Raw genomic sequence first — 16,411 nt, forward strand, 5'->3', positions numbered from 1 at the left:
GTAATGATGCTGAAAATTCAGCTTTGATAACAGGAATAAATTACATGTCAAAATATATTCCAATAGAAAACAATATATTATTGTTTTTACTGTATTTTTTATTAATAAATGCAGCCTTTGTGGGCATATAAGACTTCTTTCAAAAACATTTAAAAATCTTCCCGAACCCCAAACTTTTGAATGGTAGTGTATATACAGAACATACATACATACATACAGGTGAAAAATGTGAATATCGTGCAAAAGTTCATTTATTTCAGTGATTCAACTTAAAAGGTGAAAGTAATATATTATATAGACTCATTACATGCAAAGTGAGATATTTCAAGCCTTTATTTGTTATAATTTTGATGATTATGGCATACAGCTTATGATAACCTTTTCATAATATTCTAATTTTGAATTTGGGGTTTTCATAAGCTGTAACCCATAATCATCAAAATTATAACAAATCTAAACTTGAAATATCTCACTTTGCATGTAATGAGTAATATATTAGTTTCACCTTTTAAGTTGAATTACTGAAATAAATTAACTTTTGCACGATATCCTAATTTTTCTTGTTTCACCTGTAGATAATTAATTAAAAACAGGCATAATTTCAAAAGTTTTTTTTTAAATCCTGCAAAACATAAATTCAGTCAAGTGTGTTCAAACTTTTGACTAATAGGTTAAGCCGAATGCAGTTTTGTGTAGTTTTTAACAAGCATCCACAGTCAACATGGTTGTCAATATTGAAATGTTCAAATGGTACCAGATTCAAACACCACATAGACAAAAAAACAGCATTTAACGAAATCAAGATATTTTGCTCAAGAAAAACTACTGTTGAAATACAGTAGGCATGAAGAAAAGTTTAGATCCGTAGTTCACTTAGAGGAAAAAAGACATTGGACAGCTGTAGCTGCCGGTGCTAAATGGCCCCTCAGGGATTTATAAAATCATATTGTACTGTAATCTTTGGATACGACCTATGCACTAGAAACTGTGCTTTTTATCTTCTAAAACAATATCATCTTCAACACTGTCCAAATCTGTAGCAATACTCATGAATCAAACTAATGTATTTAATACGAAGAAAATACGCAATAACATGTATTGTATACTGCATTTGTAGTTTATTGACGACATCTGGTACAAAATGTGTTGGATACCATTGTCACAACATCACATGAAAGACAAATTAAGTTAACTAACAAAAGGTAAGTTCAAAAGTACAAATTTAGTTATTTACAAAATGTATAATTGGAACCATTATGACCAGATCTCATCCAGTTCTGTCATGATTCGGAGCGAATTTGCTAGGTTAAGGCATATATGTGAATTCACAGTAAATTTGAATCCTTCTAACATTTATTTTAGAAAAGAGATATAATTATATAGATATACTCATGTTATATTGCATGTGATTCCTTATCAATGATGATTTATTAATAAACTATACACTGCATGTAATGTTATACATGTGTGGTTTTGCCAGCTGTGATTGACAGGAAAGATCATTCCGATTACAGAATTGAAAAACTAAAGGACAGGTAATCAATCCACTCACGACCACAGCGCGGCAGGCTGATTATGTAAGAGCACGCACAATTACCCTGCTTTTATGCTTTTAGCCTTAAAGGTGAAGTGTGTCATTTCTGAGGCACTAGTGTCACCAAATGGAATTGCAAAAATAATGACCCAACCAATGGCAGAATCCCTGTCAATCAAACAAATAGCCCTGTCCCAAACTCGCCAGTGGGTCAGCCAATACTGCTGTGTGAATATGGTCGAGATGCTTAAAGTAAAGTAATGTAATGACAGCACAGCCGTGATTCGTTTAAACTTTTGTGGAGGAAATTTAGGGATCAGCTAATAAGTGGACCTGTTTAACAGATGAACAGAATCGAGTCAAAACTATTGGAAAACGTATATTGTTAGACATTTTAATGGGATAAAAACAAACAGTTGAGTCAACCTTTTCTCCATTGACAGCAACAGGTAAGCAGAAGTTTGCAAAATAACTAACAAAACTGTTGTTCCCAGTAAAGTCAATTGTGCCCTCTGGTGGCTGATTTAGCACATTTTCGTTTAATAAAGGGGTAAATATTTAACTTAATACTTTAATAGATTAACAAAGCAAAATTAGAATTAATAAGTAACTCACTTTCCAGGATGCCTAAATTGGCAACACTTCATTTTACAGTGCCCATATAATGAATAAAAAAAAAAAAAAAAAACTATGTGCTATTACACACAGCACTATGAAAAAAATGACATTAAATGTGGTTTATTAGTATTATTCAGAAGTAAAACTTAAAAATAAAAGTTCCAAAAGGGTATTTTCGCAGTGATTTTGTGAGAAGAACCATTTTGTGGTTCCTCAAAGAAACTTTTAGTGACCAGTTCTGAAAAGAACCATTTTTTCTTGGTCTAAAGAGCATTTTAATAATCAGAAGTACCCTTTTCCACTATACTGAAACTTTTGTGGAATGGAAAGGTTCCATGGATGTTAAAGGTTCTTTATGGAACCATCACTACCAATAAAGAACCTTTATTTTTAGGAGAGTAACATAAACACTGTAATACAAAGTGTGACCAACATATTTGCGAATCTGTTTGTAATTTACATCACTCGATCCTATGTCATTGTAAGTGGTCATATAAAGCCAGATTAGAAATAACCAATCAAAGCTTTTGTTTTTACATCTATGTATCGAAACGACATCAAAATGGCATTTCTAAGGCACTTATTATTGTGTAAACACAGCACTAACTACTACTAGCCAGACAGCATTTAAATTATACAATATTGCACACAAAAACCCACAACATTGCATTTAAAAAACTTGATATTTCAAGTTGTGATAACTCACCTCCCAAATGGATTCTGCAATATTCAGAAAACATTATGACTTGGTATATAACTGTTCAGCTGCAGAATTGCTGTTTCCTACTGTAATGTACATGTTTGTCAGTCATTTGACTGTATCCTCATCATTAACATTAACACACCTTGATTTGTGTTTCATTTGATCCAAATCTATGCACCACATGGGTCAGATCCCACAGGGAATCATACTCTAGGGTGTGTGTAGTGACTTGCGGATGTCTAACAGCAGCGTTTGGTGGAGGGAGGAGGCTGTCGTGTCAGTTTGAAGGAATCGTGACTGTCCGCGTCTGTGTTCTCCAGCGGAGGGATCTGTCGACCTGCACACAGATGCAAGAGCATGAACAATTATGCCACATCTAGTTAGTGTGTGCGCATGTCATTGCATTAGATTAAATACAGCGGCCACTAGCATAATGAAACTCAATCTTTCAAAACACAAACTGATGTCAAATGTGACACAGAGGTGATGGAGATGACTAAGAAATATTTGCAACAAGTTAAAATTAGCGCTGTCGTCGCGGACAGCTAGAATTAAATACTCCACTAAAGGAGCTATTTTAACTTGCATAAAATTATTAATGTGCAAAGCCCTGAAATTTGGTGTCGGTAAGAGTTTCTAATGATTTTGAAAGAAGTCAAAATTTATTTGAAGAAGAAAAAAAAAATTCAGGAAAAATTTAATATTGTAATATATCATTTAAAATGTTTTGCTTTGCTGCTCAAGAACATTTTGGATTATAATCAATGTTGAAAACACTTGTTTTTGAACAGTTTATTTAAAATAGATATCTTTTATAACATTATATATGTCTTTACTCTCACTTTTGGTCAATTAAATGCATCCTCGCTTAATAAAAATATAGTTTTCTTTAAAAAAAATTAAAAACTGTCCCTAAACCTTTTCGAACAGTAGTGTAGTTATTGAGCATTCATGTGTTTTTATGTAAATTGGCATTTCACCATTTTATAAAAGCAATACATCACTCAAAGCAATGAATTAAAGCTAGTTTGACCATGTTTGAAAGGTTCATAGTGTGCCTAACAACCCTGGAAAACACCACCTTAGAAGACGAAATTGGGTCACAAACTATCCATTTGTGTTCAACAGAAGAAAGAAACTCATACAGGTTTGGAACAACATAAGGGCGAGTAAATGATGACAGTTTTAATTTTTGGGTGAACTATCCCTTTAAAGGGGACATATCATGAAAATCAGTTTCTAGTGCTATAATCTGGTGCCCGGTGCATCTACCAACCCAGAAAACGTGAAAAGTGAAACCCGGTAACTTTGTGTGAGCCTTTCTCTGCAAGCATGTCAAAAAATAAGCAGATCAGATTTCACTCCTCTTCTGACATAGGAAGGGGATCTTATTATAATATTACCGCCCCTTTAATCTGCACATTTCCACTTACGGCGCCGCCATTTGGTTTTAGCAAGCGACAGCAGTGTAACCAGTTCTAATGCAATGGCAAAAGTTTCAGCAAAGCATGAAAACTGTTCTGTCGTTGCTGCACAGACGAGCACTGAATACTATCCAGCTGTGCATTTTTTTTGTCAAATAAAGACCTCAGGGAACTCCACAACAACTACATAAATGTATCCACTAACCATTCAGAAACATCCATGTGCGTCTAAAAGTTGAACCTCTTCCTGAGTCTCTCCATAAGGATGCACTCCGCTACTGTTTCTGAAATTTGACTGAAATTCGTGTTTTGTTATTGCCGAGTATGTAAAGTGTAAAGGGTAAAGTGTAAAGTCTTCTGAACAGAGGCGGGGAGCAGCAGCTCATTTGCATTTAAAGGGACACACACAAAAACAGCGTGTTTTTTGTTCACACCCAAAAAGGGGTACATTTGACAAGCTATAATAAATGATCTGGGGGGTATTTTGAGCTGAAATTTCACAGACACATTCTGGGGACACCATAGATTTATATTACATCTTGTGAAAAGGGGCATAATGTGTCACCTTTAAGCGACTTTTCTATTAGTAGAGTAAATCACTAACTTGAGAATGCTTCACAAAATACTGGAAAAAGAGAGTAAATGAGGGAGAAGATGACACAGTGTCAAAAAAAACCCCTGCAAAAAACGTTCTCTAGCAATGCCTATAGCTGTAGTGTTTCGGGTTTGCTACGGTGGGTCAGGTGTAGCGTGGACACTTGACTAGTTTTAGTGATACTTACTGATTTTCTGGAACAGCTCCTCTACGTTAACCGCATTTCTGGCACTGGTCTCCATAAATATGGCAGCAATTGACTCTGCAAAATCTTTCGCTTCTTTAGTTGGAACTTCCCTAAAATAAAAAAATGTTTTTTATGAATATGAGTAAATAATGACAGCAGAGCGGTTCATTGAAAATAGACTGCCTGCAAATGTTGTGTAATTATACAGACGCAAAGACAGACAGTCCAGTTCAGGGTGGGAATTAGCACCCGCCACCAGCCAATGGCGGGTACTTTTTCAAAGTGGCGGGTGACTGACTTGTATACCAGCCACAGTGGCGGGTGCGAACGACTAGCGATCGTCACTTCAGTCGATAAAAACCTGAATACATGGCAATTCGAGCGTCTTTTATAGGTAGAATGTGCTCAGTTCGGCGGGCTACGCACCGATTGGTTCGTGCAGTTACGCCACTCTGCCATTGGTTCGTGCAGTTCCCACTGACCAGCCAATAGCGCGCGAGTAACGTAACATTCTCATTTTCCACTAGATATTTTCCTCTACATCTCATCAGCAATTTCGATTTTGGCACGCTCTGCATCAGCTGACCGATGTGACATAACTGCCAGATTCAAACTGTGCTTTCGCGCTATGGCTGGCGCCGGGCCAAAGACGGACGCGCTCAGTGCTTGTCATATACAACATAAATTATGTTTATTTTAGGTTTCAGACATTTAAATGCATGTAATTTATAGCAAAACAATACATTTATAGTTTGTAAAATACACAATGGTGTCTATGGAAGCAGCAATAACAATCCATTCAAATATATTTGCCGACGTGTTTTATTCATATCAGATACACAGTCGGCCATATTGGCCCAACCCTATTACTGAGAGATGAGTCAATATTTGTTTTTCATTAAACATGTAGGCCTACGTTTACTGTAGAATATGACCAAACACAATTTTTCCATGGTCTCGCAGGCTTTTTTTCACATCACTTTTTATTTGCCTACATTAATAAAATATGTGTTAATAAAAAATAAAAAAAAGATTATTGAAGCAATGCAAAACATGCTAGTGCACTTTCTTTTATAAATTTGAATTGGCTGGTAAAAAAATAATTTCCCACCCTGGTCCAGTTTATCCATTAGGATTTGACTGGATTGCAAGTTATTACATTTTGATGAAAGATTATACTTTAATTTCTTTGGAATAACCTGCACTTATGAATCATGCACATTAAGAGCAGTTTCTGTTTTAAGATTGTCAATAGGGTCAGTTTTGATTTCACGTCAACTTCAAGTACAATTATCACACAATATACATGTATAATAAGACATGAAAATCTAAGCAGGAGCGGCTGGATCGGTTTTGGAAAAAAACTTCACACAGAATATAATACGTTCTCAGAGAGAGAGAGAGAGAGAGAGAGAGCAAGAGGGTTTTATCAACCTGATGTCACCCAGATCGTTCTTATTTCCTGCTATGGCCACAACAATATCCTCTGGCCCATGTTCCTTCAGCTCCTTCACCCACTTCTTTAACGTCTGGAAAGAGTCCTGCAGAAACCAGACACATCACAACACATGCAACACAAAAAACACAAGCTGCTGTTTCATAGATCAGAGAAACAACTGAGATACAAAAGAGATCTCATAAAACCACTTTAAAAACATTTTGTTTCCTCCAACAATTGACCCTTCGCAGGGAGCTTGATTGACAGGTGATCTGACCAATCATATTTCGCCATCCGCCATTTTGTCTGACAAAGCAGTCAGGAGAGTTAGTAGATTAACATGGGAGGATTTGAACTTGAGAAGCGGAGTGTACTGACGCCTTTCCGCGGTTAAAACAACATTCCTTCTGATGTTCATTCATGTTTATTTGATGCTATAAATGAACTAGAAGGAAGAGATGATCGGTTCACGAGCAGCTTTAACTGATGCTCTACAGCGATCTGTCATGACACATTAAAGAGCCAAAAAACGCTATTTATTGTTTAAATTTCTTTAAAAAAATTACCAAATTTGAAAGGTGAGACTGTTTAAAACGTTTAATATAAAAAGTAACCGAAAAGTAAGCTGGTCTGTCCTGTCTGTCAGTGTCCTCTCTGCTCCACAATGTGTTTTTCACTGCGTGAGAACATGTGGTGTGTGTGTAAGAGTGGCGTAGCATGTCGGACATAGCAACAGTAACTAAGGGGAGCGGGTCTTCGCGAACGGTCAATTGTGAACAAATAAATGATGCATTGTAAAATGAGGTATTTCCGTAAACTGCACCTTAAACACAGTTAATCATGCTTTTTAAATAGAAACAACTCGGAAAGGAATTGCACAAACACTATGACGCAACTTACGAGCTTTGTGATGTCATACACAATGACGGCTGCCGCAGAGCCTCTGTAATACATGGGAGCCAACGAATGAAACTGGAGAAAAACAAGATACACTTTGTTAATGTTGGGAGCTTTTAAAGATTGTAAAATTTCATTTTGATTACTATATTAACATAAATGTTATGTTTTAAATGAGGCAAACATCACTATTGCTCATACTTCAGGCAAGGTTTGCACCGGAAAACACCACTCACGTTTTCTTTAAAAAAGCATGAAGTTACTGTAAACAGCATTAATGATAAATCAAGCATATTAGGATCACTTGAGCTGGCTTTGGTTCAGAAAGAATGCAGGAGATTTGCTGTAAAGAAGTAGATGGTAATTACGTCTGAGCGAGTTCAAAAGGGAACGCATTTTTTCAGAGCGATCTGAACAGATGCACATGCTATAGTGAACAAAGACGTGAACCCAAAGTCATGCCAGCACTTCTCAAACTTACACACACACTTCCACCACACCCAATGAGTCACACTTCCAGTGAACTCTGAACTGTGAGTGTATGTTGGAAACTAAATTAAATTTCTCTGAATACTAACTGATGACAAATGTCTGACCTAGAATTGTCTCGCATCCTTTAATCTTGTGTTAAAGGGATAGTTCATCCAAAAATAAATCATTTACTCACTCACAAGATGTTCCAAACGTAAATGACATAATTTTCTTTTTTGAGTAAACTATACACTGACAGAAATCCGTTGTGTGCATAATATGTGGGTGGAGAACAGAAGCTGAATGCTATGGATCATGGGATGGATGGAGTGGGAGTTATCAGCTATCTCAGAACTGAGGGTGCTTCGTTTATTATTTTGATTATTTGTGTGGTTGTATGAAGCTTTGAGACAGAAGAAGATGCATGAATCTGCTCAAAGATCAACTAAACACAAATGTATGGAATTAGAAAGAAAAAGGGTGAAATAACACATTAATGAGTAAAGCACACACATGTATGATATTGGCCACAGAGGCTGCAAAAACAAGGTCAGACACACTTTTCATAAAACATTCTAACCTCGAATTTATAAATAAAACATTCTCACCCGTTCCTGCCCTGCGGTGTCCCAGATCAGAAACTTGTGAAGTTCATTTCCACATGGGACGGTCTTAGTTAAAAATGATGCGCTGAAAAACAAATTATTATCAATATCATTATGATAAAAATATGGTAATACAGACACAAAAAAAGTCAATGTTTGGATTTAAATAGGCAAATTTGTAAGAGTCTATGATTGGATCATTATTGTCGTGATTATGTTTCATGCACCTCTTGATGGAAATAAATGTTGTGATGTTATTTCCACCAAGAGGTCAGGACTTGACATTAACTTTTTGAGGCACTAGTCCTTCGGACAAGTAAATTTATGTTTCACTTGTCCATGCACAAAAGTCACTTGTCCGGGTATAGATTTATAATTTTATCATTTATTTTTGATAAATGCCACTTTCTACCCGGCAGAGGCTGATTTACCATGGGATACTTTAAACCGTGTAGCTACTTTACATCTGAACATTAGCTAATATTTAACTATGTACATTTAACCAATACAAATACTGTTAATGCTTGTTTACAGTACACGGATGCCGACGCTAGCTAGCTAACGTCACTTACTTGTCAGCCGGGTTGGGTTTCCCCCGACAGACGCCACAGACCATTACTCCATCTTATAAATAACCCAGTCTAATTCATTTCCATTTGGTTACAAATTTTCGTTCCCGTTTTAATTCGTATGGTGCTGTTGGTGTAACTGTAAGGTGACTTGTTTTCTGAGTTTTTCCTGGCGCTTTGAGGCAGGTAAAAATGTTTCAACTTGGACCGAATCCTGATTGGCCAATCAAAGCATTCTGAGTTGGACGCTGGTTCGACGGATTGTGAAAAAAAATAAATAAATGTGTTTGTTTCAAATCGGTACAATTAAATCTGTAAAATAGACTTAATGAGTGGCACATAACGTGAAGTAACATGGCATTTTATTTTGTTTGAAATTTAACTTGTCCATTGGGACAACTAATTTTCACTTCCACTTGTCCTACAAAAATGTCGAGCCCTGAGAGGTGCATCAATATTTGGTCCAGATCTTGTATTGAGAATGCAAGAGTCCAGCACTGTGTAAAGTCTCCTCCAGCACATCCCAGAGACGTCACTGAATTTAAGCTCTGGACTCAGAGGATCATCAATTCATGTGTGAAAATAATTCTTCATGCTCCTCACAACCATTCTTTCACAGTTTGATCCTGATGAATCTTGACATTGTCATCCTGGAATATGATCATGATGTGTCTTCCTACATGGGTGTTTAAGAAATGAAAAGCTACACACTCCATCAATTAGGGTTAGAAGAACTGTTGCATGCTAGAAACATAATAATCACTGCAATAATGATCCAATCATAGACTCTTAAACATTTGCCTATTTAGATTCAAACAGTGCCCTTTTTTTGGCCGGACAGTGTGTATTAAATGCAATAATAAAAATGAACAATAATCAATAAAAAAGCAAAAATGCACAATGCCCTAAACTAATATTATACAGACATCATTCAAAGAGGAAATGACAATGTTAACCATAACTAAAATATGCACACACAAAAATCAGACAATATTTTGCAAGAGCTTCTGTGTAAAGTGCAAATGGTGCAAAACAGAAAAGCTAAAAATATTCTCTAGTCTAAAAGTAATGACTAACCCACCAGAGAAACCAGCATGTGCTGATGTAAACGAAACTGAGAGGAAACAAACAAACTGACTCGGAATCAGCTGTTCAAGACAAAACAGGACTCCGTGTTGCATCCGGAGTGTTTGACTCATAAAGGAATATTTAGACACAGATTCATCCAGCAGAGCAGAAAGTGGTGGTCTCATGCTTCACCTCAATCATGTGTAAATCCCTATAAATATGATATTTAGTAAACAGATGTCCATACCCTATCGTTGGACTGATGTTGTGGTCAAAGTGATCTTGAACGAATCGACACACAATACTTGATTTCCCGACTCCTGTGTCCTGTGAGTATGAGAAAAAGAAAAACAAACAGATATCATAAAATACCAAATACGTGAATATTGACGTCTCACTGATAAAGCGCCTCACTTTGATGTGTACTTAAAGGGATAGTTCACTTTGAAATTAAATTTTGGTATGTTTTATCTTACCTGAAGTGCATCCAAGATGTAGGTGTCTTTGTCTCCGCAGTAGTTTCAATTTTGATATTTTTAGGTCAAACCGTTCTTGTCTGTCTGTCAGTCATATAGTGCAGGTATATAGGTACTGTCTCCAAAAGCATGCAGAGATGTCTCTAATAGCATGCAGAGAAAAGTCCAAATAAAAAAATTCCCCATCGTAAGTGCACATTGATGGCCTAAGCTCGCGCGAACTCATCCGGGAGTGTTAAGTTTTCACTTATTCCCAATTTGTAAGCCTTCTATCTTGACACACTACTCGCTTCATTGTTCAGGTCAATCAAAGGCATACGTTGAGCCGTACAGCCAATCGCACGCGTTTCTGCTGAGTTTAAAAATGCAACGTCCAATCGAAGGCGGTTAGATAAGTTTCCGGGGAAGAAATCGTGTGTAAACAGATCACTTGGACGTGGTTGTGTAAAAGAGATAAAAACAATATAAATACTGTTCGTTTTATCACACAAACCGCTTGTTTCGTGTCTTAGGCCATCAATGTGCACTTACGATGGGGAATTTTTTAATTTGGACTTTTCTCTGCATGCTATTAGAGACATCTCTGCATGCTTTTGGAGACAGTTCCTATATACCTGCATTATATGACTGACAGACAAGAACGGTTTGACCTAAAAATATCCAAATTGAAACTACTGCGGAGACAAAAACACTTACATCTTGGATGCACTTCAGGTAAGCTAAAACATACCAAAATTTAATTTCAAAGTGAAATATCCTTTTAAGTAATGTGTGACTTCAAGTGACAGTAGAATGACATGTGACTTCACAAATAACATACGACTTCACAAATAACATACAGATGGTACTCAACCAGAATGAGACTTTTACCGCCGCCGTTCCCGCGGCGGTAAAATTGCGGGGGTGTATTTGCTGGCTTTGACCGCTAAGAGGCGCTACAATCGCAGACTTTGAAAAGTGTCAGTTTATTCTCTCTCTATTGTGTAATCTGCCGCCGCGCCGCGGCTCATTGAGAGTGATTGAAATGTGGTAAAACAGATCAATTCAAGTTAAACATGTAGTTAAATGAATTCATATAATCACAAGACTGAAATTAAATGTAGGCCTAATACATTTAATAAATAATGAAAACATTTCAACACAAAACATTGCAATAGAAAAATATTAGGCTACATCAATGAGGCTTTGCAAGAGCAACGTCTCATCAGCGGACCGACGGTAGCGCAGTGGACAACGCAACAGCACGAGCTTCACGGAGCTTCAAGCGATGAGAGATCGAATCTCACTAGCTTTGGCTGACAGCGTTAAATGTTTTACCATTCTTGATGCTTAGATGGGTAACTGTTTATTGAAGTCAAGCGTTTTGTTTAATTATCAATGGCACATTACAACATACATTTGCTAGATTCCAGTAGAGCCGCTGCACAGACGACAAAACTGATGAAGGAAAGATTATCAGCCGATCGCGTCAGAAAATGAAAATGGAAGCTATCTTTAATCTGCTAAATTATTGTTTTGTGAATCATCCACGAAATTGAGATGACTGACAATTGATACCCGTCATAGCAAAGGAAGAAATTTTTAAAAACAGATCCTGGACATTTCAAGGTTTAAATAAAGTGTCGGGGCAGTTTATTTAGCCTATTTAAAACAGGGTTGCATCGAGTTAGAGTTTATTTTCTAAGTAAGAAACAGAATCTTATTCTTGTGACATTTTAAATCTGTATTGCCAAAGAAATTGCAGCTAAATAAACAATTAAAACAGTAGGCTATAGTCTACAAAACGAAAATAGTTCAAAGCAACATAAATTAAGATTTTCTTTGCTTCTCTCTCGCGCTGGATCTCTTTTATTTAGTTTATGTCTCCCTGCACTGCGCGCGCCGGGTCTCTCTCGACATTAAACAAGATTTCAGGGTAAAACCCCATTATACAGCTGATAATACTGATGTCGCTGTGTGTCATCCAGACAAATCACGAAAAAAAAACTGTAACATGATTGAGTCTTGCTTCAAACAGAATGCCTGGTTGAATTCACCTTACAATAAAACGAGGTGGATCGCGAATAAGCGCTCTGTATCTGCTGCTCACTTGCATTCGTTTAGTTGGCAAGAACGCGTTTCGTCGATAGTTCATGTTTAGATAATGCCAGATTGTTGACAAACACACTACTCAAACGTGTTAAAATTCTACAAAACCAGTTGAAACAAATGGGTTGAACACTTCAACTGAAAGTGTGTGTGAAACCCCTTTAAATACAATAGCCTACATAAAACTACAATATTTATAATTTAAGGGCCTACATTTGGACACATCGAGAGATTTATCTTTAAAAGTATTTTGCCTTTGCCTGGTCATCAGGCTCACTCTGCATATGAAAGACAGAACATTTAACACCTCCTGAACCCCCAACCCCCCACAGGCGATCTGAGCTCGAGACCGACTCAAAACAAAGTCGCAATTCACACTTAATTCTAGACATAGCATTAGGCTAGTAAAGTGTTGATAATGAAATAATTTAATTATTTAGGCTACATGTAGGCTAATAGGCTAATATTTCTGTCATAAAAGTTTATTAATAAACATTTAATTATTTCAATAATTGAGGAAATAAAACGCTACCTCGGTTTGGGCAGCTTTTTCCAAGCAAGCCTAAATACAAACGCATGTTAATTTGTTCAAACGCATGTTCATTTGTTGTCATGAATACAATGTTCAACTCAATGTTAAATTCCACGGGGATCTTTGGATCAACCAGGGTGCGCGATTTGTGAATTATCTATTATTTTTTTTATATATATAAATCTCGAACCACAGTGCTTTGTGCTGCTGCTAAACTAAATAACATTTATATAATATTTATGAACTTAAATGAAACAATATCGCAACATTTCGACAAATAAATTATCTGATCTATTTTTACAATTTAATTCAGGGCGATTTAGCCTAGACTACATTTAATTATAGCGAGATTTTCACCCTTGTCCGTTCATCATTGGGAAGCGCTCACAGCTTTTGAGTAGATCTGCACCTCTCGGTTTCATACGGATCACCTAATCAGATAACATTTATTAAATATTTAGACATTTAAAAGCTTTAGACATAGCCGATTTCTTATCGTGACTGAGCGGAGGAAAGTGGCTTTCGGTTCATTTTTGTGACGCGCAGTTCCCGAGACAGAGACGACAGATACACTTTTGAATAAAAGTTTGAATATGAATACAAGTTTACAGTTTTGACCGATGTAGGCTAGGCTACTCTACTCTGATCTGTATGACTAAAAAACTACGGAGTAGCCTATTAGGGCCTAAGTTATTTTAGCTGTCTGTTATGAGAAAAATAAATCCAAATGAACGCGCAGCCGCGTCTGTCGAACACTAATTCAACATGCCAGAATAAAAGAACAATGGATAGCGCCACTCGGTGTGGTGTGCCAAAATACTTAATTAAAAACTTCAATATTTCATTCAAAATAATCTCAAAACGCTTTGTGACATTTTGAAAGCCGTGCATGCATTAAGGCACTGGAACCATGAACTGAAACTGGTTCTGATTTTATTGTTTGTCGTTTAAACGTGCCTGTTGCATATCTTTATTTTATATATTTTAAATGGTCTATTGGTGAAGTAATTTATAGCATTGGTTACTGTGGAGGGAGGGGGGATTAAAATAATTCAGCAGAAGCAGGGATGTTTAGACCAGAAGGAAATCCCCGTCCCCCCTGGCAAATCGCACCTTATTAAAACCATGTTTTACAAACTCTATATGAACCAAAAAAAAGGCTATCCTGTATAAAAAAAATGTTTTGTTTGTTTGATTGTCTGCATTAATAATAGGCTATGACATGCATTAATAGGCTAATATAAAATGTACAATAATCTTTGTTTGTACGGGATTCGAACCCGTGTCATCCATATGACCGATACGTAAGTTCTACCACTCGGCCATGAATATACTCATTTAGAAAAGCCCGGTTTATCCAATCTGTTCCAGAAAAGCGCTCATCATTCGTCTCATTCCTCAGTTGAGTAGTAAACAAATAATCAGCTTCTTTGCACCTAATTTATTTTTGTTCGTTATTTTTGTTATTATTATTATTTTATCACGCTGCTCCCAACGGGCAATAGGCTTATGTCGCCCACCGACGTCTAGGTTACAATTTGAAATAAAGGCTATATTGTTCTCGTCTCTATTTTAAAATTATGATTCTATTTTTCTGTCCTAAACAATGTTCTATAGTAGCCTATTTCATCTGTTAATTGACATTAACCCCGCTTACATTTCAAAATACGGCAATAGCTGCTGTTTTGCACAATGTCCCTCTGCGCCACCTGGCGGTCATTTCGCGAATGACTTTGAAATGCGACTGGATTATTTTTACCGCGGTAGTTTCGCCGCGGTGCCTGTCGCGGCGGTAATAGGCATTCTGGTTGAGTACCATCTGTACAACAATACTACGCAGAGTAGACTACATCTGTAGAATGCATACCTTACCCTGCAAGAAACTTTTCTAGATGTATAAAATACCTGGATGACCATAATATACAACTATAAGTCACTTTTTTTTAGAATACTGTACCCCATAATGCAATGCACCTTAAGTTTTCAGTGTGACGAGTGAACCAGAAGTAATATGAAAAAATATGAGACAACAGCAACTTGAATCATTATTTTATCTGATTGCTAGTAGGCTAAATTATATTTAGTGTGTCATAGTGTACTACTAATACTAACGGCTTACTGTATACTAGTACAGGAGTATACTGTAGCCTAATACTGCCTAATATTTTTATTTTAAAGTATGTAAAACAGTATGTCACTAAAAGTTTCAAACTTCAGTAAGATACATTGTTGACACATGACCTCATTACATCACGTCATTAGATTAATCCAGTCTTAACTTTAGGTTAATTTTAATCAAGTCATAAAGATGTTAAAAATCCGTTACAAATTAGGCCATCTGGGAATTCCATGTAAACTGAAAATCTGCATACTATGCACACACAGTATGCATACTGCAGAAACACGGTAGTGTGCTCTTACAAAGTAATGTATCCTGTTTTAGATTCAGTTTTTTAAGCAGTATGCAACATGCACTATATACTGCAGAGTACGCTAGAATTCCATTTCGAACACTGCCAGTCTCCAGCAGGCGGTGACGTCATGGCCGCAAACATTCCAAAAGAATGAATTTATGCGAAAACACTTCCAACTTTGAGAGCTCCAACTCTCTCATAAAAAAACAAAAACAAATAAGTTATTTGTGTTAGCATTACACGAAGCTTTGCGTGACGGTAAAACATCTCAACGCGTTAATTATGAGAAAAGGAAGCAGGAATCATCAGTTCCAGTCAGTCAGTCAGCCTGTTTGTGTGTGTGTGTGTGTGTGTGTGTGTGTGTGCGTGTGTCGATGGAACCTGAAGCGTTTGAAGCCGCAGACAGACATACAGACAGAGGAATCTCAACTCACCCCTAGCAGACAAACTTTCAATTCCCTGATGGCCATTGTAAAAGCACGTTATGGCAACTGAAGCATTATTCTAACAGTCTCCGGTCTTGTTCTGTCGACTCTCATCTATCCCGGTCACAGCAGTCTGTTCATCTGTAAAACACAAACTCTGACCATCTCCCTCCCAGAACTAACGGAAACCCACTGGAGAAATTCGGCTAAGCTGTCACTCACATCACGTGATGACATAAGCCCCGCCTTTAAGAGAGAGGCGCACTGCTAAACGACTCATAAGTCATAACAACAACTATTCTAATTCTAATAACAATAAAACCGAGAGTGTTCTAAACAATGATCCATAATTGGCATATAGTTTTAT

The 16,411-nt window shown here is 36.8% G+C and overlaps 1 protein-coding gene across 1 annotated transcript; it reads right to left on the minus strand.

The window, feature by feature from the left end:
• Window positions 1-1,100: 1,100 nt before the first annotated feature.
• rab31 (RAB31, member RAS oncogene family) lies at window positions 1,101-16,238 on the minus strand. The gene is made up of 7 exons (XM_079613740.1): window positions 16,054-16,238; window positions 10,357-10,436; window positions 8,476-8,557; window positions 7,400-7,471; window positions 6,496-6,602; window positions 5,062-5,171; window positions 1,101-3,192 (listed from the first exon to the last, which is right to left on the minus strand). The coding sequence occupies exons 1-7, from the start codon at window positions 16,087-16,089 to the stop codon at window positions 3,095-3,097; spliced, it is 585 nt and encodes a 194-aa protein (XP_079469866.1). The 5' UTR covers window positions 16,090-16,238; the 3' UTR covers window positions 1,101-3,094.
• Window positions 16,239-16,411: the final 173 nt, after the last annotated feature.

This window comes from Phoxinus phoxinus (assembly GCF_949152265.1).
Source record: "Phoxinus phoxinus genome assembly, chromosome: 5".
Lineage (NCBI taxonomy): Eukaryota > Metazoa > Chordata > Actinopteri > Cypriniformes > Leuciscidae > Phoxinus > Phoxinus phoxinus.

What these genes read in the sequence shown, in the direction of transcription:
- rab31 (XM_079613740.1), bottom strand. Translation starts at nt 16,089, where the DNA reads ATGGCCATCAGGGAATTGAAAGTTTGTCTGCTAGGG. An exon ending in TGAAAGTTTGTCTGCTAGGG is followed by an intron (nt 10,437 to 16,053) that starts GTGAGTTGAGAT and finishes TCATACTCACAG; the next exon opens with GACACAGGAGTCGGGAAATC. An exon ending in AACGATCTGGGTGACATCAG is followed by an intron (nt 5,172 to 6,495) that starts GTTGATAAAACC and finishes TTTTTATTTTAG; the next exon opens with GGAAGTTCCAACTAAAGAAG.